This window comes from Bidens hawaiensis, unplaced genomic scaffold, assembly GCF_021521415.1.
Source record: "Bidens hawaiensis isolate Kalapana, Puna unplaced genomic scaffold, B.hawaiensis_p1.1 tig00015556_1, whole genome shotgun sequence".
In the NCBI taxonomy this organism is placed as follows: Eukaryota; Viridiplantae; Streptophyta; class Magnoliopsida; order Asterales; family Asteraceae; genus Bidens; species Bidens hawaiensis.
This window is the reverse complement of record NW_027492394.1, coordinates 162,973-186,567: the sequence shown is the minus strand read 5'-3', so window position 1 is coordinate 186,567 and position 23,595 is coordinate 162,973. Positions and strand designations below refer to the sequence as shown.

The 23,595-nt window shown below is 34.4% G+C and overlaps 2 protein-coding genes across 2 annotated transcripts; one reads left to right on the top strand and one right to left on the bottom strand.

The window, feature by feature from the left end:
* Positions 1-1,284: 1,284 nt before the first annotated feature.
* Positions 1,285-2,699, top strand: LOC143549395 (major pollen allergen Ole e 10-like). The gene is made up of 4 exons (XM_077040295.1): positions 1,285-1,512; positions 1,981-2,009; positions 2,175-2,409; positions 2,497-2,699. Exons 1-4 carry the CDS (start codon positions 1,458-1,460, stop codon positions 2,520-2,522), a joined length of 345 nt encoding a protein of 114 aa, XP_076896410.1. The 5' UTR covers positions 1,285-1,457; the 3' UTR covers positions 2,523-2,699.
* A 560-nt stretch (positions 2,700-3,259) lies between these two features.
* On the bottom strand, positions 3,260-5,017 carry LOC143549394 (large ribosomal subunit protein eL20z-like). The gene is made up of 4 exons (XM_077040294.1): positions 4,798-5,017; positions 3,872-3,947; positions 3,679-3,793; positions 3,260-3,594 (listed from the first exon to the last, which is right to left on the bottom strand). The coding sequence occupies exons 1-4, from the start codon at positions 4,982-4,984 to the stop codon at positions 3,532-3,534; spliced, it is 441 nt and encodes a 146-aa protein (XP_076896409.1). The 5' UTR covers positions 4,985-5,017; the 3' UTR covers positions 3,260-3,531.
* Between the last annotated feature and the right edge of the window lie 18,578 nt (positions 5,018-23,595).

The window sequence follows — 23,595 nt, the reverse complement described above, 5'->3', positions numbered from 1 at the left end:
TAACCCGGTTCAACCGGTTGTATTATTTTTTAGTCCAATTTGATACAAGTAAAATACCGGTTTTTAAAACATTGATGTAAAGAGAGATAAAATATCTTTCCATCTTGTGATTTTGGTGAATATAGTTGCGTTTCATTATAGAAAAATGTTTTCTTGGACAAATGGCACCTTGGAATTCAAAAATCTCATATTTATCTATTTATCTTTTCTACAAGTGATCTTTAAACTGTCTCATATCCTATAATGAAGAAAAATATCAAGATACAAATATCTAATATTCTAGTACTCTAGCAGACAAAAAAAAGTACACTTTATTGTAAATCTTGTGACAGTTATTTGTATGTGGCTTGTAAGGAGTGGTGATCATTGCTAATGATAGTGTAAGACAATGCGTAGTGGGACAACAAATCCCCAAATTCAGGCGATATTAGGCGGTAGGGGGGGGGCATGAACTTGTCGCCGGCTTGTGTGATGAATTTGCTGACGTGGCGATCAAATATAGGTGGGGCGATTTTTAGGCTACAACACCACTACATCCCTAAAATGAAAATAGTCCATCTGCTGACGTGGCGTCACGTGTCGAAATCCCCCTATTTTGTAGCCCTCCGCTACACATAACCTAAAGAACTAAAGATAAAGTGGTGATCACTGCCAATATTAGTGAAACGAGAATCACAATCAGTATCATATTAAGTGAAACAAAATTCTTATAGTGAAATAAGTTAATAGAAAAGAAGCGAGGATGATTTATAACAACTTGAATATAAAATTTCAGTGAACATATGTTGAAAAATTTAGAAGTAGATGTAATAGTTAAATATACTTCTTGATGTTTTTATATATGACATTTTTACATTCAGAATTGCATTTGATTTTACTTTCTAATTGGTATTATTTAAGTACAATGTTCGAAGTTTGATGTAGAAGTCTCATGGCATATGCACTTCTTTTAGATTTCCTAACTCACATGACCAAAAGTACCTCAATCTCTTTTTTCTTTATAAAATACATGAAATCCAAAGCTAGATCTAACTCGATCCTCCTTGGTATTTGACATCTCATCACTTCTTGAGTTCTTTCATTACTTCCATATATATCTTCCTTCAAGGCTAATTAAATACAGCGTATTCTCGTTAATACATTTTAATATAAAACGAGACGGGAATAAATAAGGTTAGTAGTTACATAACCGTCTTATTTATCATCTTTAAAACAATAGATACAATTAAAATGTACTCACACCAATATCATTTTTATAATTATAACCAAAATCATCAGTTTTATGCATGTTACATATCAATGGAAAGCAAAACTGAGCTGTAAAGTTAAGTAACTGAAATCTTTAAAACACTTTATCTTTTTCCATTTTATTTTTGCTTCCTCAAGACTCCCATTAAATACCACCTTTTGCTTCCTCACAAAAACAACAAACCAGAAGATCTAACATCATAATATCAATGGCTGGGAAACTATCTGCTTATGTTTCCCTCATCATGCTGTGCTTCCTTTCAGGTGATCAATTTACCTTCTTGCCCTTACTCCACAATGCATAGCTCACTTACAAAGCATATATCCAGAATTTTTTTATTTTTCAATATTTAATTTCAAAATTATAATAAATGGGATTTTGTTTTCGGTTCTAGGTCTGTGTTTTCGAAGTTCATAAAACCGATACAATGAACGTTCATCGTATCTTGAAGTAGTTGAAGTCGCATCTTAGTTGCGACTTCAACTGCTACCAGACAAAATCTAAAACACAGTATTATATATTCAGTACTCACAACTCCAAAACACAAAGGTTTCTATCTTTTATACCGATGATTTATCATCAAATGATTTAAAATTAACTCATTTTCGACAAAATTATGCAAAATTTCCATAAATCGAGCATGCATTATGGGAACTCACCGAATATTTTATTGAATTTAGCATTTCATGATAAATCTTGCTTGCATATTAATCTTTCTTCTTTTTCCACAGTTGGGACACTGAGATTCGTTCATGCACAGGTAATTAAAATCAAGATTCCTCATAAGATTAACCAAAAATGGCTTCTTGACACAATCTTGATGCATTTTTACTGTTTTATTCAAATCCGATCAAGAACATGCATGATAGAATATTGTGCATAATGTTTAAGTAAAGTTAACCATTCTTTTATTATTGGGTTGCAGAAAACATGGTGTGTGGCTAAACCCTCATCGAGCCAGGCGATTCTTTTAGAAAATATCAACTTTGCATGCTCACAAGTGGATTGTTGTCGTCTTCAACAGGGCGGTCCTTGCTATTCTCCGGATAATGCAATCAACCATGCATCTGTAGCCATGAACTTGTATTTCCAGTCAAAAGGAAGAAACACTTGGAACTGTAATTTTAAAAACTCCGGTCTCCTTACACTTAGTGACCCAAGTAAGTCTGTTTTGATCTGTATAAAAAATTTACTCATTCTGGTCTCTAATATGAAGTTTATTTCATACTTTTATACTTGTTTTGCAGGTTATGGAGGCTGCCAGTATGCGTAGATGATTGGCATGGAAGATTATAGAAGTTTTTATTTGATTTTATAAACATATTTGCTCACAAATTGAATAGGGATATCTTAATAATCGCCTTTTTAAGGTTTATGAGAAGTTTTAGCTTGTGGTTCTTTGTAGTTTGCATTGATCAAATCCATTGCTTCAAATTTGTTTTGGTTGATCTTTTCTTATCATTCCACATCAAAATACAGAACTAATTTAAGAGGAAGGGAGGGGGGGAACATTTGAGGTAAATTTGTAATTTAACATAAACTATGGTGTTGGATTGCGTCTAGGAATTAACAAAAGAATATGAGCCTGACGGGATAACCCGAAACACATGAGGTTTGATAATGAGACATGTATTTGGATATGTGATTACTTACAAAAACTCACGGCTTTAGAATTACCAAACTATCGTTGTTTACCATGATGTCGGATAGAGATGCTTGTTAGGCTTAATTTGTGGAGTCTTGGATTTTTGGTAAAGTGTACTTGGTACAGTCACAAAATTTTGATTTCTTTCATCTTATTTTGTGAATTTGTGTTTTTCGTGCAAGCATGTTGCACTACGGTTGCTTTTATAAGATTATTATTCAGTCGAGCATCATCATAACATGTATTTTAACCTTTCAGTGATGTTTCCTTCTTTTAGGCTCTATAGCGCACGAACATGTGTATTTAAACAAACGACCAATCGAGTTAAATGTCCCACTATGCTGAGATTACAGATGATCAATTAATGAACCAAAAAAACACTTTCCAAAAGATATAGATTAAGGATAAAATTTATACATCCATACAGTTATAGTCATAAGTCATCTGATAGTTCTATATATACTGCAATTTATAAAAACTAAAAAAATAATAATAATAAATAATGATAAACTGAAAGTGATTTAACATCAAAAACTTAAACCACCATTCAACTTAACTGAATTGATTTCATATATGCATCAATCCACTTCTTAGGCCTGTACACCTGCCTTCACCTGCCCACATGGCTGGCACGTCATCAATCCCAGTACCAGTCATCACTCGTGACACCAAGAATTACAGCAATCGTTCCAAGAATAGCCTTCGATACAAGAAAACAAATTACACATTATTCATCATCAAACTTTAAACTTTTGCATAACATAAAGTGGGAATGTTGTCTTACAGCAATTAGGCAAGCGATAAATCCAGGTTTCTCGCGGTGATCATATCGAGCACACAATAGAACGAATGCTCCAATATACCAGGGGATTGCAGCCAAAAAGAAACCAATAATGAACCTTTATAGAGATTATAAACCATTAATCATTATCATAAGTCTGTTATATTATAGAACTGATAAACCAATAAAAACTTACAAGAACCACCCTACACCTATACCACAACATGGAAGGCGCCTCTGTCTTATAGGTCTTCCTTCTACAATCGCATAACCTAGAACACCATACCAAAACATAGCTTATTATTTATAACAAATTCAACATATATGTTTTGTAAGTTGATAATAATTGGAGAAAAATTGGATTAAAGCTAGATAAATTTGTTGAAAGTGATCTCATAAAGTTTTCATACAACGATTTAAGGATTCAGAGGGAGATTAACTATAGCAAACATAGATGCGTATATCTTAAGAGAAAAACAAACAATTCGACACAAATTTGCAGAAGAAACGGCATCGGACACTAAACACTAGGGCTGTAAACGAACTGCACGTTCGGTGAACTGTTTGGCGGGAAGTTTGTTTAGGTTCGTTTATTTAATAAAGGACGAACCTGAACAAGAAATTGTGTTCGATTAACTACATGAACAAACACGAACAGATACTATGATCATTCAATTGTGTTCGTTTATGCTCGTTGATGTTTGTTCATTAAAGATTGTTAATATTTTCTAATGTTATCATATAAATTAAAGCAAAATTATTAACTATAAAAAATATACACGAGCATTTTGTGACTAACTTAAATGTAAAATGAACATATGAAACCGTTGACACTGACCTTCTCCGTTAGCCAAATCAAATATAACATTGTTTGTGTTCATTAACCGTTCACGAGCAAGTTCATTTCCTTAACAAACGGACACAAACAATAACTTTTGTTCGGTTCGTTTACCGAACTTCTAAAATCTGTAATAAACCCTAGATAAGAAGCTGCAATAATTAAATTGTCCAACTCAACAGTCTAATCATCCACATTAGCGTCATAAACCACACGAATTCGAAACAGATCTATTCATGATCAACAATAAGTTGATTAATATTAATTTGAACATTAAATCATACCTGGAACAGCTTGATAACCGTGGACATAATGGTTGACCGAAGGACCACCGGAAGCACCATGAGGAGGCACAGGCTGAGGAAAACCGATCACCGGTGGCTGCGGCGGCGGACGATAGGTATTAACGCCTTGGAAGGTTCCGTACTGATGAGGCGGTAGCTGCTGATCATCCTTTGCTGGTTCACTCATGATTTAAAGGAATTTTAGGGTTTTAGTTGATTCTGATCAGGTGTTCATATAGGTTTTGATCTTAAAACATTACGAGCATAAATATTAATATTAATATTAATATTAATATTAAATATTATATAAATATATGAAATAGAACAGATAATTCCAATCGAGCTTCACTAATTGGATAACGACACGTGGATGTTTACTCGGTTTGTGCTATATCGATTACCATTGGGGCCCAACTTATTTGACTTTTATGGCAAAGCCCAATTGGGTAAATGTAAATCACTAGCATTTTGATGTCATTTTCTCCTTTTCTTTTAATGGTACGTGTGGTCTTTATTAATTTTCTTTTTTTTATTTTTATTTGTTTGGATGGTTGGTTTGTTTTATATTAGTCGGTTATAACTTATACCGTTTTAAGAGGGATATAGGTGGCTTAATAAATAAAGACTGTAATTTTGTGAATTTCAGTTCGATTCTGAAAGCGTCCAGGTTTTATCATCAGCGGGTTTTTGTGCAGGTGGGTTTTCTCGAAACTGGAGATAACTTGGAGGCGGTTAAGATCTCCATACAGTTAAGTTGGGCTAGCTGGCGGTGACCTTTTGGCATTGGGTCACCCCGTACGAAGTACCTAAAATGGTAAATCAAACTAGCTAGGTTGGTTAGGTTGGAAGGAGAAGACATCTGGCCAAGACGTTTGATTTCATAGTTTGTGTTTCGAACTGGATAAATTTAATCTTGTTACCCATAGTTAATTTTAAATTCCATCAGATTGAATTCAACTGGTATACCTGATTCTTCAAACCATAAATCAAATTATATAAATTTTAAAAGGGATTACTCCATAGAATAGTAACCAACTTTGAAAATTATTTCAATCAAGTCACTGATACAAACTTTTGTTTCAATCAGGTCACTGAACTTTCATTTTTGTTCCAATCCTAAATATTTTACCTGGATAGCAGGTAATCTATGTTTTTTTTTAATTTTTCAATGTTTTTACTTTGCATAATAACTTTTAAAGGTTGTGAAAATTAGAAAAATGCGAAATATAATTTTAAAATTTCAAAAATTTGCAAAAAAAAGTTCGGAAAATTGAGGTCCGGGTTAGAACGGGTCAAGGTCGGAACGGGTCAAAACGGGTTTCGGGTCATTTTTTTTTGAACCAACGAATCAGCGTGTTTTCTACACGCTACAACTCATTTTAACAGCAAAAGCTCGTTTAAGTGATTTTTCAGTTCGTTTCAACACCTAACAGCTCGTTTAAGCGATTTTTAAGTTCGTTTCAGCACCAAATAGCTCGTTTAAGCGATTTTTAAGTTCATTTAAGCACTTAACAGCTCATTTAAGTGATGTTCCAGTTCTTTCAGCACCTAACAGCTCGTTTAAGCGATTTTTAAGTTCTTCTGATCGATTTTTCAAACCGTTTCAGCACCTAACAGCTCGTTTAAGCGATTTTTAAGTTCGTTTCAGCACCTAACAGCTTGTTTAAGCGATTTTTAAGTTCGTTTCAGCACCTAACAGCTCGTTTAAGCGATTTTTAAGTTCGTTTCAGCACTTAGCAGCTTGTTTAAGCGATTTTTCAGTTCGTTTCAGCACTTAACAGCTCGTTTAAGCGATTTTTTAGTTCGTTTCAGCACTTAACAGCTCGTTTAGGTGATTTTAAGTTCGTTTCAGCACTTAACAGCTCGTTTAAACAATTTTAAGTTCGTTTCGGCACTTAACAGCTCGTTAAAAGATTTTTATGTTCATTTCAGCACCTAATAGCTCGTTTAAGCGACTTTTAAGTTCGTTTCAGCACTTAACAGCTCGTTTAAGAGATTTTTCAATTCGTTTCAATGTTAGGTGCTGAAACGAACTTAAAAATCGCTTAAAACGAGTTGTAACGTGTTGAAAACATGCTGATTCGTTGGTTAGAAAAACTGAAATGAACTTAAAAACCGCTTAAACGAGCTGTTAGGTGCTGAAACGAACTTAAAAATCGCTTAAACGAGCTGTTAGGTGCTGAAACGAACTTAAAAATCGCTTAAACGAGCTGTTAGGTGCTGAAATGAACTTAAAAGTCGCTTAAACGAGCTGTTAGATGCTGAAACGAACTTAAAAATCGCTTAAACGAGCTGTTAGGTGCTGAAACGAACTGAAACATCGCTTAAACGAGCTGTTACGTGCTGAAACGAACTGAAAAATCGCTTAAACGAGCTGTTTCGTGCTGAAACGAACTTAAAAATCTCTTAAACAAGTTGTTAGGTGCTGAAACGAACTGAAAAATCGCTTAAACGAGCTTTTGCTGTTAAAACGAGTTGTAACGTGTTGAAAACACGCTGATTCGTTGGTTCAAAAAAAAACTGACCCGAAACCCGTTTTGACCCGTTCCGACCTTGACCCGTTCTAACCCGAACCTCAATATTCTGAACTTTTTTTGCAAATTTTCGTAATTTTAAAATTATATTTCGCATTTTTACTAATTTTCGCAACCTTTAAAAGTTATTATGCAAAGTAAAAACATTGAAAAATTAAAAAAAAAAAACTAGATTACCTGCTATCCAGGTAAAATATCTAGGATTGGAACAAAAATGAAAGTTCAGTGACATGGTTGGAACAAAAGTTTATATCAGTGACTTGATTGAAACAACTTTCAAAGTTGGTTACTATTTTATGAAGTAGTCCCTACTTTAAAATGGCTAATTTGATGTTAATGATAATCCCCGATTCCCCTATCCATTACTTGAATTTGAATTTTGTCTATCCATTTATTTTCTTTTTAATTTCTTGTTCATCTCTTCTTTTTGAATTATGTTTTCTATTTAGGTTTTCCTCTAAGTTTGAAGTTTTTGAGGACTTGTAATTATTATTATTAGGCTTTTTATTATTTAAAAATGATTCTTGTATTCTTCGTGTCATTTTAATTCTTGGCTCCACCACATCATAATTACTTCGGGTTAATTAATTAATACCCCTATTAGTCGTTAGACTATCCTTTATAATGAGGGGCATCGATGCCCTTTCATATTGTCACGTCAGAGCCACATAAGCACCGGGGGCATCTAAGCCTCAACTTATAATATAATGCTATGGTTTAATGCCCCTTGGGGGCCCACTTTGCCCCTCCACCATGCCAATAACGTAAAGTCTTATATCTATAAAATAAAAAAGTTAATATTTATATCTTGAAAAAATATATTTGAGCATTTTAATACTTGAGTTCTAGTTTCAACTAATAACTTTCTTTGTAGATCTTATATTTTTTTATGTTTTAAAATAAGTTGTTTCAATTTTGTGATGATTCATGATTTACTTGAATGTTTTAACAATAAACTATTTTCTTTTTTCATAGACTTATCAATACGTCAAAATTAATATACTCATTGACAACCATAGCGCCCATATAAAATGACTATAAACATAAAATAAACGTGAAAGGTAGGTGTCATTCCCACTTGATGCTTAGCATCGGTTGGGTCGTCACAAAGTAAAGTTTCAATTTGAACCACGCAATAAATAAGTCAATAACAAGACGATTGCTATATTTTTTTAAGAAATTGACATCAATATTTACGTCTATAGTTTCTGATAGAAGGCAAAAATCAGTTGACAAACATGCTGATTAAAATTTATTTTGGGTTTATAATTAATTGGTCAAGTGAATGGGCTATTTGAAATCCACAAACATTACAAGTTGATTTACAAAAAAGGTGCCATAAATTAAAGTATATGGACTGCTACACCTTCTAAGAGCATTGGTTAGTTAATTTCTTGCCACAAAGCACCGTAACCATGCTCCTCAATGTTATTTCCATAAGAAATATGGGAATAATCTTTAACTCCTCCAAACTCTATTATACCACCCATCTCATCTTCATAACTTTGGATGTACATATCATCCATCTCCATCCAATTATATTCTATATCATGCGATTTTAAATAATTCTGACTAGTTAATATCTGATTAGAATTTTCCCAATCAGCATTCCATTCAAGCTCCAAACTCATATCACGATCATCAATTACAATTGGACTAATCTCAGCTTCTAAAGATCGGATTACAATCGATAATCTCTCGTTATCACACTCTCCTTCAACGTGTGGTTCATCGAGTATCGACATTAAAAGGGTGTCATCGATTTCTAGGGATTCTAAATTATCAAAATCATATTGATCATTGATGGGTGCCCAATTTTCTTGGATCAAGGAAGCCATCAAGCAAATCAAAGAGTGGATAGAATGAGAGAAGAAAAAGGAACAAATAAGGTGAGAATATGAGAAATGGAATGAGTATTGAGGAAAGAGGATTTGTTTATATAGGCAAAGTTCCCACAAATTAATCAACTTTTAGTGGGCCCTAATGACATGATGGTACAATTATCTTTATATCTACAACTTAGAGGTTGCTGAGTAGGATGGACCGTATCTCCAAAATCATAATCACCTACTCTTTCTCCACTTTGGAATACCATTGGTGTCAAAATAAGTAATTAAGTACTAAACAAGTAGGGCTTTTTTTAATTAATATAAGGCTGGTTTATGAAGTCTCTGTGTTCATGTTCTTTATTCAAGTAAGTAACATGCTAATTAATAGGGAAAATTACCAAAATAAACATGTTTGACCAAGAATTTACCAAAATAGACATGTCTATTTTAACCTACATCTCTTCAATCATTGGTTTTTTGACCAATAAACAACTAACAAGTCACCGAAGCCGGCTAAGGCGGCTAAGCCTTAGCCGCCACTTTATGGGCACAGAATTTTATGAAAAGTACCTTTAGCCAATAGAAATTCGACACGTGTCAAATGCGGCTACATATAGCCTACATATATGGCTATTTAGCTGGCATCTTTGACTCTTAGCTGGCTTTGGGATACGTGTCTATATAATTAGCCGGCTCCAAATATTCCTTCTTAGCCGGCTCCAACTCGGCTTGCAGGCTAAGGCTTCACTTAGCCGCTTTCTTTTTTTCATTTAGCCGTCTAATTTTAGCCGCCAAAATTGAATATTTTACCAAACTTACCAGCTCTATTAAATATTTAGCCGGCTTCACTTAGCCTTCTTCTTAGCCGGTGTAAATTTAGCTCCCAAAATTAAATATTTTTACTTACTCAATTAATTATTTAGCCGGCTTCGCTTAGCCGTCATTTTTTTCTCCTAGTCGGCATGTTTTAGCCATCAGATTTAAATACATTTACCAACCCAAATTTAATTTTTCACCAACCATTTTTATAAAACTATACAACCATATTCACTACATCTTATAAAACCATCTTCACCATCTCAAACTTTTTTACTTTCTTATCACAAGATCCTCATATTTTAAAAAGGTATGTTTGTTAACGTCGTCGTTTACTCAGATCAGATTGTAGGCTTTACTTAGCCGGTTTTTTATGTAACATCCGGCCCACGATGTTAATTAACTGAGTAGGTAAATATATTTAATTTTGGGGGCTAATTTTACACCGGCTAAGTGAAGCCGGCTAAATATTTAATAGAGCTGGTAAGTTTGGTAAATTATTTAATTTTGGCGACTAAAATTAGACGGCTAAATGAATAAAAGAAGGTGGCTAAGTGAAGCCTTAGCCTACAAGCCGAGTTGGAGCCGGCTAAGAAGGAATATTTGGAGCCGGCTAACTATATAGACATGTATCCCAAAGCCGGCTAAGAGTCAAAGATGCCGGCTAAATAACCATAAATGTAGGCTAAGTTTAGCCGCATTTGACACGTGTCGAATTTCTATTGGCTAAATGTACTTTTCATAAAATTTTGTGCCCATAAAGTGGCGGCTAAGGCGGCTCGGTGACGTGTCAGTTGCTTATTGATAAAAAACCAATGATTGGAGAGATGTAGGCTAAAATAGACATGTCTATTTTGATAAATTCTTGATCAAACATGTTTATTTTGATAATTTCCCCTAATTAATATGATCGAAATTATTAATTTATTTTATCTTAAAATAATTAAAGAATTTATATGCAATGTTTTTATTTTGTTAGGTAAGAGATGATACCCAACATGAACGATGAATGATGCAAGTGCAAGAGAGGCCCCACAAAAAGGAGACAAATAATGGAGCATTTAAGATTGTGTTAGATATGGTAGAATCAAAAGTGGTAATGAGTTTGCAAACTATATCTCCAATGTTTTAATGGGGTGACCCCACCGCCAGCTTAGTTTCCCGACTCTAATTATACACCTAATTACCTATGAACATATTTTTTTTTGAACGGCAAATTTCATTAAGCAAAACCACCCGCTAGCAAGCCACTAGCAAGGCTAAAAACACAACACCGAAGAAAACAACAAATTACACATTAAACTCCAACCACTTACTCCAATCTATCCCCACATTCCTCGAACGCGCTTTTATCCAAAGAAAGCTAAGAGATTTGATTTGGCCCACGATCTTATGAACATCCACTTTCTCTTGCTCAAAGATAAGTTTATTCCCTGCTTGCCAAATACACCAACACGCGACCAACACAATGGCTTGGATGCTTCTTTTCCGGCTACTGAGAATAGGAGCATACTTGTGAACCTCGAAAACGTCTTTCAAAGAAAAAAACGAAGATTGGCGGGATCTTGCACCAGCTTCTTATGTGTTGCCACACCAAAGTAGTCACGTAACAGGAAGTAAACAAGTGTTCACTAGTCTCCGATTCACAACCGCATAAGGGACACCCATGGCTAACCGGAATAATCTTCCTTTTTACGAGCTCGACCGAAGTAGTCAATCGGTTAATAAGGCATTGCCATCCGAACAAGTTTACCTTAAGGGGGATCCAACTATTCCAACTGTAAATTTCTGACCCATTTATCTCCCCATGAGAAGACAATAACTTCTTAACCGCCGCTACGGTGAACACGCCATCCTTTTCCCCTAACCAGAACCACCTATCATGTTTATCTTGAATCCTGACTTGCCCGACGCTTTGGGCCAAAGTTAACAACTCTGCTTTCGCTTCCTGCGACCATCTCGACCGATTCCACTCCCATTTGATTTCTGACACATCACCGTTTAATTTGCACGGGTCCTCTACAAAACAGCCCTTTGCCAACTCACACTTAAAAAGATTAGGATAAACATCTTTTAAGAGGTTTTTCTTCCAACCATGTGTCAAGCCAAAACCTTATTCTTTTCCAATTCCCCACTGTACCTTTAATGGCACAACAGAGAGACAAATTTGTAGACATGAGAAAATTCTCTAGTTTGGCTATAGAGGCCCAAGTTCCGGTCAAACGTTTATTATATGGAAGGGCTGGCCACGTGCGGGGAGTATAATGGAGGGCGTCGATAACTTTTCTCCACATCTTTTTCTCTTCCACTTTGTATCTCCACCACCACTTGGCAAGTAAAGCTGTATTAACATCCTTCAGCGGACTTAAGCCCAAACCACCATCCTTCTTAGACCTAGTGATTCGGTCCCAAGCCACCCAATTAGTTTTTCTTCTATTATCTGAGCTCCCCCATAAAAAATTTCTTCTCATTGCTTCCAATTTCTCAATAATCTTTGTCGGGGCCTTGTACATGGAAAAATAATAAGTAGGAATACTCTCGAGTACGGATTTAACCAGTGTTAACCGGCCTCCCATAGATAAAGAGCTCGCCTTCCATCCTGCTAATCTCGCATCAAAAACATCTACCACCGATTGCCAGTTATTAATATGATTCATATTAGCTCCCACCTTGACTCACAGGTGACTAAAAGGATTCGAACCCACTTTACAATGTAGAAGAGAGGCAAAATGGCAAGCCTCCCTATCATTAACCTCTACACCAGTCAGACTAGACTTGGCCAAGTTTATTTTCAAACCTGAAATAACGTGAAAAATTCTTAAGATTCTCCCCAAATTCTTAACGTTACAATAAGACCAATCTCCCATAATAAGGGCGTCATCCGCGAATAATAAATTAGAGATGAGAGGTCCATTGTTAGGCAATTGTATCCCGTGAAATAGCCCCTGATCACAAGTATTTTGAAATAACACTGATAAAACCTCCATTCCAATAATAAAAAGAAAGGGGGAGATAGGGTCGCCTTGTCTGATCCCTCTACCACACTTAAACTCGAACGTAGGAGACCCGTTAACCAGAACCGACGATCTTGCCGAAGAGACAATGCACTTGATCCAATCCCGCCATAACAAAGGAAACCCCATCCTTTCCATAACCGAGACGAGAAATGACCAGTTTAAATGATCATAGGCATTTTCAAAGTCTATCTTAAATAACAACCCTTTCAACTTCTTTTTCTTTAGCCAAGAAATAATCTCGTTTATGATTAGCGGGCCATCTATGATTGACCTCTCATTAAGAAAGGCAGTTTGATTTTCCGAGATTACCGAGTTGATAACTAACTTTAATCTATTAGCAAGAGCCTTAGAAATCACCTTTAAAACTGCCCCAACCAAGTTAATTAGTTTTATACCCGTCCGGTGGACAGGTAGTTTGATGTCATAATAGCAAAACTAATTTTCTATAAATTCTAAACAAATATACTACTTTCAACCTACTTGTTTCACTTATGAGTAAAATGATGACCAACTTCATTAAAAGAAACACAAAACCACAATGAAAATCATTCAAGTATCTGTCTAGACAAATAATCTCTAATAAAAAACACATCAAATATAGATTCCAAAAATCCGTTCCACGCCAAATGTTCGCGAGAGTATTGAAAAGTCCAGTATTTAGTCTTATATTTTAGCCCACTCCAAACATAAAGAGTTGGCCACACTTGAAATTCCTCCATCAAACATACTTCAACCGCATATTCATATTCATCCTGGAATTATACAAACAAAAGAAAACAACACAATGGTCATTATGTTTATAAAACAATACCAATTGATGTAGGATAACAAACAATGGCAATTTATACCCCAATGACAGGATAAAACTTGTCAAGTGCGCTGATTTTTCTTGACCCTTGCTTCATCTGAATTAATAATAATAAACTGGATTTAGTAACAACAGGGGAAGAAAACATAGAATAGGACATAGCCCTAGAGCAAAATTTCATTTTTCTCTTCCCCTTTATAAAGTACCTGTATGCATAATGAAAACTATTCAAAAGAAGAAAAAAACATCAACATGAAACGTAAAATAACGATGCCCTAAATCCTAAATAGGTGTAAATCCCTCCAGTGTGCTTGTGTACACCAAAACTTTTAAAACACGATAAACTAAAATTCAAATGACATGAAAATTTTGAATGAAAAAACAACTGAGACACTAACCTCGCATGGTGCCACGCGTCCATATACGTTAGGAACTTCAGGGTTCTTGTATTATAAGGAACCAAAACCGCATTATTACTGTGGATTAAAATGGCAAAACTCAAAACAATATTTACAAAGGATGATATAAAAGTAAAATTTTGGTAGTCAATCTAAAGTAGTATGAAGGATTGATAGAAGACTACCCTTGGCATACTTAGCATCCTTATATCACTTGTCCACTATATACACCCAATGGACCCATACCCATAATGCAATCATTACACAAAGTAGATATATAAAATAACTAACTCAAAAAATGAACATATCAGGTTTTCACATCATGGGAAGGTTTCAAAAAATGTAATTTTGATGGTGAATATAACTTATAAGTGTCCTAATCATTTAACTTCATGGGCATCTCCATCATTTTGACCACCATTTTCCTTTAAACATGAAAAAATATAAAATGAAAAAACCCTGCACTTTGGACATAGATCTAATTATGTGGTTCAACAAACAATTCGTTCAAGGATATTTGTTTTGTTTATATTATATTTTCATACTACTTATTTCAATGAACTGCAACTTTTCTTTTGAAGAAAGGGCATATCATGTCATATTGAATGAAAACAATCTGATTGCTTGTATCCCTTTGTTAGAAAAATAAATATTAATTATTTTCAAGAAAAGTTGGATAATTGTGTAAAACCTTGTAATATTGTTACATTTGAGAATAAAATTGTCATTAAGGTTGGTGGAAAACATATCGCATTTGACTTTAGAAAGCCAAAACGATCAGGTTATAATTCAAACTTTTAAACTTTGACATGCGATATTTGTAATGTACATAGGAAGAAAATTTTATATATTTTTATGAAATAACAGTTAAAGACATATAATTTATTCAAAAAATAATTTATATGACCAACCAATCATGGCCTTGAATTTTAAGAATAATTTTCCAATTGAAAATATTTTAGTTATCTAAACAAAATCTAACCACAACTACACGCATATCCTACATATACACACTTGGTCAGATATCAATTTGGCCAAGGTTTAATTAACTACACCAAACATTTAAACTAAAGCATACCTGAAGAGAAACAATCTCGACCTTTGTCTTTGCCAATAAATCACTACCCCATTGGTATATATCAGTTGCTATTATAGTTAAAGTTATTTTTTGAAGTGCAAGTATATTAAATGAGAAAAGGGACAACTCACAAGAATCAACGAGGCACCGACTACAAACGGTAAAAAAAAAGACAAAACAACAAACATCGAGAATTACAATTGGAAATCAACAAAATTGAATTTATACCATTTATTATAGGTCATTAAGAGGCTACATCTTAATGGTTCATAATTTTAATTGTTAAAGGGTAGTTTTAAGTCTGAATGATTAAGAGATAACCATTAATAGGTAGTCTCTAAACCATTCAGACTTATGGGCTGTTTGGTTCATTCAGATATGAATGAGTCAAATCTGAATGAGTATATGTCTCATTCAGCAACAACAATAAGTCTGAATGATTCTGACCTAATTTTAACTATTCAGATGTTTTTCTGTTTGAAATCAAACAGTCTGAAGTCTGAATGAATCAGATGTTTGCATCTGAATGGTTCCATTCAGATGTAAACAAACAGTCTCTTAAAAGGTTAAATCTTAACCATTAAGAATTTAAGATGTTACAAACCATGAAAATGTAGCCTATTAATAGCCATTATAAAGCTTAACGAAACCCGCTCACTCCTGATCTTCACATATAGGAAAGAGTTTACTATTGTTAAATAGTACTTAAAATAAATGGAAGTCATGATACACATAGATGCTATACAAGTGGCGATACGTATGAATCAAGGGTTGTGGGTCTTGGGGCACATGCGTACGCACTTATTGTTGCACACCTTAATATAAATACAAATATGATGTGTCATATGTCGGCTTACATTGGCTAAACTCAATTATGCATAATGCATGCCACGGTCAAGTCTCCATGACCACCAGCATTTGCTCCCATCTCGGTTATTATTAAACTATTTATTAAGTTAAATATAATAGTATTTTTCTTTATTAAATTTATATATTAAATAGAATAATATTTGATACGATGTATTTGGAGTTGCGAAAATAGATAGGACGGAACTTGGAAGTATGTGCGGACCCCACCCAAGTAGAGAGCACGGGGGATATTTTTCACACGAATTATTATTGAATTGAATTATTTTCTAGTGATTATAATTGTTACGAATTATTACTTTTATCTCAAAAAGAAGTCTTATAATTAATCAGACATTAAATTTATTATTTAGCTCATCGTTAATGCAGCAAAATTGTTAATTTGTTTCATACTTTATATAACAAATCTTATAACACAATGCCTTAGGTATGTTTTTTTAGTGCCTTAGGTATGTTTTTAGCACGTTGTTTTATCAAGGAAACGATGAATCCGTGATAGACATTTGCTCATTTAGTAACAAACTTAGGTATTTTGTTAGTGTTATACATATAAGTTTAATTTATTATTATTAATTTATTATTATTATTATTATTATTCAGATGTTCATAGGCTTTGGGGTATGGTTTATTTGAGACTCTTTAAGGGTCCTACGTGGCAAAATAATCATGCAATTGAGCAATTTAAACACCACGATGCACCCATCTCCTCCACGCTGGGAATGACTCAAATGATCACGGTCATGCGCATCCTTTGAAGGATGGTAGAGAAAAGAGCCAATCAAATTTTTTGTTTTAGTTTTTATTTTATTTTATTTTATTTTGTTATTTAATAAATGGAATGATGATGAATGAAGTGAATGAATCATAACATTGGTTGATTGATAAGGGTGAATTATGGAAGAAAAACCGAGTTGACACTGAGATAACGCATACGTAACGAATGATAGAAAATAAGAAGATGACCCATAACAAATAGTCTTACGAAGGACGCTCCCAAACATTAATCGCAGCTTTATGATAATTTGGAAAGCCTTTGGAGACGTTCAATGTATAAGTACAAGATGAAAAATAATATAATTAATAAAGGGAAAATTCATATAATAGCCCATTTAAATAATGTGTTTCCAAAATTATCCTCAATAATTCAAGTTTCCAACTTTGTCCCTTTGTTATCTCGTCGCCGACGACATGATAGCGAACACCGATGATGCGTTACTGAAACAAATAGGATAACGACACGTGGCCGGAATCTGGCCGGAATAGGTGGTCGACGATGCGTTAGTGGATAACGCATCGCTGCTACCCTACGTTACGTACAACATAGGGTTGACGATGCGTTATGTTGCTAACGTGGGGTAGCGGCGATAAGTTATGTTGCTAACGTAGGGTAGCAGCGATGCGTTATTACTAACGCATCGTGGAACCCTTGTGTTGAAACAAATAGGATAACGACACGTGGCCGGAATCTATGTTGACGATGTGTTATGTTGCTTACGTGGGGTAGCGGCGGTAAGTTATGTTGCTGCTACCTTGTTATGACAACACAAGGGTTCCACGATGCGTTAGTAATAACGCATCGCTGCTACCATACGTTAGCAACATAACGCATCTCCGCTACCCCACGTTAGCAACATAACACATCGTCAACATAGATTCCGGCCACGTGTCGTTATCCTATTTGTTTCAGTAACGCATCGTCGGTGTTCGCTATCATGTCGTCGGCGACGAAGTACTAAAGGGACAAAGTTGGAAACTTGAATTAGTGGGAATAAACTTGAAAACACATTCTATAAATGGGTTATTTTGGGAATTTTCAAATTAATAAACTACATGTTTCCCAATTAGTATCCAACAAGTAATGCGGTTAATAATTCTACAATTATTGCAAATCAAGGAAGCATCCCGGAAAGCAATGGACCAAGTGTAACACATGGGGTATCTCGTACAATTATACAAAAAGTGGGCTCCTATTTGATGGTGCATGTTCAATACTTCCATACATACACATATCTTTTCCATATCATAAAGTTTCCAGAAAGATGATAATGTTTTAAACTTAATATATTTAAACAAATTTTACTTTTATATTAATGATATCATCATGATGTTAAGATTCCGATATCGAAATTAAAATAGAAAAAGTCTTATGGCTAGCATTTTAATTTAATAACATGTCGAATCTTTATGTGACATGATCAACTAGCTTATTAAAAACTACAAATGAACTAATGAGTTGTTTAGCAACTTTTGCTTCAATAAGCGTTGAATTAGTAAGAGACCTGAATGGTTAAAACATGTTTAGCCAGTTATGGGCTGCTTGATTAGGATCTTCTAATCTCGATCTTACTTTGATTAAAACAGTTATGAGTATGATATTGCTTTTAACAACCGATTAATTAGGTTTAATAATAAATAAATAAATAAATAACGTTTGGTATGAAAGTTGCGTTTGCAATTATTATATGAAAAAGAAGATACAAGATTGCGAATTAAGTGCACATGGCGTGAGTGGGGTTTTACCAAAATAGGTACACCAATAACACATGTTGGGTGGCATCGGTTTGTTCATCTTTTGCATATAATAGCTAACCCACAGGAACCGCATCTAACCCCATGTGACCCACACCAATTCATCTTACAATTGATTAACTTTTAAGTTAAGAACTTAAGATCACTAATTATTCCATTTAATATTTATATCTATAGTAAATTAAAAACAAATCAAATCTTGGTTTTTCCCTGAATAGAACCTTAGAAGATAAAAGTTGTTTAATGTCATTTTAGCAAGTAATAGTCTTGATTTAAAAGTATTAGTTAAGGTCATGAAAAAGGTCGGGTATCACACACCATATAACATGGTTGTCCTGTATGCGTCACCATCATATATTGATATAATGATACGTCCTCTTTTTAGGCGTAACGTCGTTATTAAACTACTATAAAAATATAGTATTGATATGTAATTAACAAAATAACAAGGTTAGTTATTGAAAGAAAGCATGATTAATCATTTTAAGCCAAACAATATGTCTTGGCGATGAATATAGTTTAGCTAAACTCAACTTATGTTATCGCATCTTATTAGCATTATTTGCTAATGTAGAACAAGTTGTTATCAACCTCTTAGCTACTACATAACTTCGGCTTTTAACAAGTTTCAAATATCATTAAATATTTACCATAGACGACGATCAAATATGTTTCTAATAAAGCACATTTAAGAGAAAATTGAATATTTTCACGCTAACTTAGCCAGGGGCAGTGCTCCTTGAAACGCCCTCATGGTTTTAAAGTTATAGAGGTTTTTTAATAACAAAGTCACAACTCACACTAGTCAAGGACAAGGGTGTACTTCACGTCTTTTAACATTTACAGTATTCTGAATTTTCATTTCACCGTGTCTATACGCGGATCCTAATTACTCAAAATAGACTAATGACACCAAAATCATCAACAATTGATGGTATTATTGATCCATACGTTCATTATAATTAATTTTACCTATATTCTAAAGTGCTGACGTTAATAAATAATAAACACATTTCTTTCTAAGACGAATACAAGTCAATGTAATTGCATTGTTTTGGTGCGATCGTAAAAGAATCATCATAAAGATTATACTCCTTTTTTTCATGTTTATTCCTCTAAATAATAGCATCTACTTATCTTCAACATAATTAGGGTTGTTCACGAGCCGAACCGAACCGAGCGAAGACTTGCTCGTTGCTTGGCTCGTTTACAACCGAACCGAACCGAACGGCTGAAATTCGAACCGAGCGAAAACCGAAACGAGCCAAAATCGAATCGAGCATTTTTCGATCGAACATCGAGCGATTTCGAGCATTATTTATTTCTTTTTCACTTTAATATTTTTAATAAGAAACAAGTTTAAAGGTTGTAAATTATATATTTTATAAATAAATTAGTAGTTTTTAGACAAACGTGTAACATATTGCAAGTTTTTATTAAAAGTAAGTTTGAAGTGAGATAAATTGATCATGTAAACACACTTATAGTATTCTAAAAACTTGAAGAGAACAAATAAAACTATAATATTGACGAAATAGGAAAAATTCAAAGGGGTTAAAAAAATTGTAAGCTTATATTTATTTGTTTTGTCTATATATTTATATATTTATACATATATAATTATATATAAAATAAATTAAAAATATTCGAGCCGAACCGAACCGAGCAGACCTTTGCTCGTTGCTTGGCTCGTTTGCAAACTGAACCGAGCAGAGCGGCTCGTTTACAATCGAGCGAAAAAACGAGCGAGCATTTTCCGAACAATTTCCGAGCGAGTTCGAGCAACGAGCGATTTGAATGGCCCTAAACATAATTCTGTCAAGGCTGGCCCAAGGGCCACTATAAGAAAGCTAGAGTTTTAACACCCCCCCCCCCACCCCACCCCAACAACAACAACAAAAAAAAACAAACTTGAATAAGGTTCCATTTGAAAAAGGGACATGTAAGTGCTTGTTTATATGTATTAGTTCACTATGAGAGTTACAAACTAAAACACAACACCAGTACAGTGTTTATACTTTAATTCTTGGGAGACACAATTTTGAATCTCATGGTTGTCAACTTTATTTTTCAATTTTTTTTACATCTCATGGTATGAACCGTTTTTTTAAAATGGCCTTGGAATTTTTTTCGCTTTTGACTCACAAAATGGTTGAGCCGACCCTGTATTTTGTTAACATATACTGACATATAAACACCGAAGTTTACTATCAAGTCTTGACATCTTGAAAATTAAGCTTAGGTTGCATAATTTATTCAATTTAAAATTGATAGTTGTTTGACGCAATACGAAAGAAACCAAGAAAACTCTAATCAAAACATTATTTGAGAGCATGACTAATTTTTTTTATTGATAAACATTATATCAGAACTTTGGACGAATCTAATTTTAGCTAGATAAAATATAACTAAATAAACATGCGAATAGAAGGCAGGCGAGTACAAGTTGCACCGCTAGTACTTTTTGGTAGCAATACAATCCGGCCTTCGAACCTGAATTACTTAATCTTGAGCCCGGATTTTAACGTTACACGTTAATTTATTTGCTGTTTAAATTATTTTTTTCATTGTTTTGTATGCAAGGGCACTTTAGCACTTGTTCTAAGAAGAAAAAGCAAAAGGCTATGTGCATGGGATAAGTTGTTGGCGTACGTGAGGGAATCTGCAATGGCTAGCGAGTCAAATAAGCATTTATCCGCCATTCATATGCTTTGCATCTTATGCCTTTTCATTTTAGAAAACTATTGACATGACACCTAAATTCGCATCTGCTTGAAGAAGTGTTAGAACTTATAATTGTTTCTTAAAGGTGGTAATATATTCTCATTTTACCAACAAAAAGCAAGTGAATTCTGAGTTGAAGATGCTTCTCCCCCTTTTGGGCTCAAATCACGGGCTTTAATTCAGTAACATAATCGGGTCGGGCTAAAACGGGTAGAATATATATTCTCAATCTTATAATCTATGTGTTGTCACGGTCTCACGGATGCTAATTAACTTGGAGGAATTATACTATTTTAGTTTCTTACCATTTGTTGGAATATATACTTACTTTTAATATATATTTCAAAACATATGTTTGCATAGATATTTTCTAATGCTTTAACAATTAATTATATAAATAGTTAGAAATATTGGACTTGGGCTGCTTGCTGAACTATTGTGGGCTGTTGGGAGTATTTTTGGCTTGTAGATGAGTTATAGATAGGTATAAAGTAGAGTAAACAGAGGGGATATAAAAAACACACACAGATAATAATCATATAATATAATTCTATATAATCTCACTACATTGGTAGAGATAAGGTTGAAATTAATCAAGGATTCATTATTGAATTTGTAAGTTTTTCATATTTATGTTGTTATTGGGTTTATTCTTACCAGATTCATGTTTCTTGACATTTTTAAATCTTCACAAGTGGAATATGATATGAAACATATATTGCATGAGTCAACTCAATTATATTGGGGTCTAAAGAGAAACAAAAATCCAGGACGCTAGCTAGTTTAAATTTCCCTCTTTTTGGGCTATTTGATTCTTACTATTGATTTCGTCTTAACATGGGCTTATAGCATACATGCGAAACTCATACCGTTGCCAAAATAAGTACGAGAATTGTGATGGGCGAGTGAAACATAATTGAACTAATTAGCTTAGACCTAAAGATCAGTTTTAAGGGACTTGCATCTAGAGGTGCACAAATCGGGTTCATCTTGAAAACCCGAACCGGTTCGGAACCGGTTTTTTTCACACCGGGTAGAAAATGAAACCGGTTCCAGTCAGGAACCGGTTCGGTTCCCGACCCGAACCGATGCCCAAAAACGCAATCTTTTAGGAACCGGGTAGGTTGGAACCGGAACCGGTTTTTACGTAAAAACCGGTTCCACCGGTTTTTTTTGAAATTTAAACAATATAGCCGTTAGGAACCGGTTCCAACGGCTATATAACCGTTTTAGACCGTTGGAACCGGTTTTTTAACTATAAATAGGTTATCTTCTTTCTATAAATAGCAAGGTTTGTTTATGTACTTGTTAAACCACTCCCAAAACTATAAAACACACTCCAAACCACAATTAACCTTAAACCGACAACAAATGGCAACCAATGATGACGTTGTTATGGTGATCGAAACAACAAGATGCCCCGATGTTTGGGTTCATTACGATTTGTGTCTCATGACCGACTCACATGAGTTGGCACGTTGCAAATATTGCTCGAAGTTTCTTAAAGCAGCGTCCAACTCGACATTACGAAAACATACGAATAAGTATTGTCGAGAGAAAAGAAGAATGGAAGCTAAAAAAACGGAAGTGGGAGAGTCGTCCGGCTCTACAACCCAAAAATAAGTATTCCCGGGTTAAAACGACGGACTTTGTTTTTTATGTTTTAGTTGTTATGTTTAGTATCGTTTATGTTTTAATAATGTTTGTAATAGTTATTTTTTAGAAAAGGGGTTTGCTAAAGGAGTAGTATTGTAGTTTGTTTTTGAGTTTGGTGGTGAAACAAGTAATGGAAACAACTTATATATAGGTTTGGCCCAAAAACCGGTTCCAACGGCTATATTACCGTTGGAACCGGTTCCAACGGCTAATTGGTGTCTAAAAAAACCGGTTCCAACGGCTATATTACCGTTGGAACCGGTTCCAATGGCTAGTTTGACTTTTGTTTGACCCTTCAAAAAAACCCGTCGGAACCGGTTATTCCGGGTACGAACCAAACCGGTTCCAATTAATAACCGGGTAGGAACCGGTTTGGGACCGGTACTGACATATAAATATTAGAACCGGGTACGATTTTCGGGTACAAAAATACCAAAACCGGGTATTGTTCCAACCGGGTTGGAACTGGAACCGGTTCCGGTTCGGTTCCACCGGTTAGGTTCCGGAACCGGTTTTTTTGTGCACGTCTACTTGCATCAACT

Coding starts and splice junctions, on each gene's coding strand:
- LOC143549395 (XM_077040295.1), top strand. CDS start 1,458: ATGGCTGGGAAACTATCTGCTTATGTTTCCCTCATCATGCTGTGCTTC. Junction 1,513..1,980: donor CATGCTGTGCTTCCTTTCAG/GTGATCAATTTA, acceptor CTTTTTCCACAG/TTGGGACACTGAGATTCGTT. Junction 2,010..2,174: donor TGAGATTCGTTCATGCACAG/GTAATTAAAATC, acceptor ATTGGGTTGCAG/AAAACATGGTGTGTGGCTAA.
- LOC143549394 (XM_077040294.1), bottom strand. CDS start 4,984: ATGAGTGAACCAGCAAAGGATGATCAGCAGCTACCGCCTCATCAGTAC. Junction 3,794..3,871: donor ATAGGTGTAGGGTGGTTCTT/GTAAGTTTTTAT, acceptor ATCTCTATAAAG/GTTCATTATTGGTTTCTTTT. Junction 3,595..3,678: donor TTATCGCTTGCCTAATTGCT/GTAAGACAACAT, acceptor CTTGTATCGAAG/GCTATTCTTGGAACGATTGC.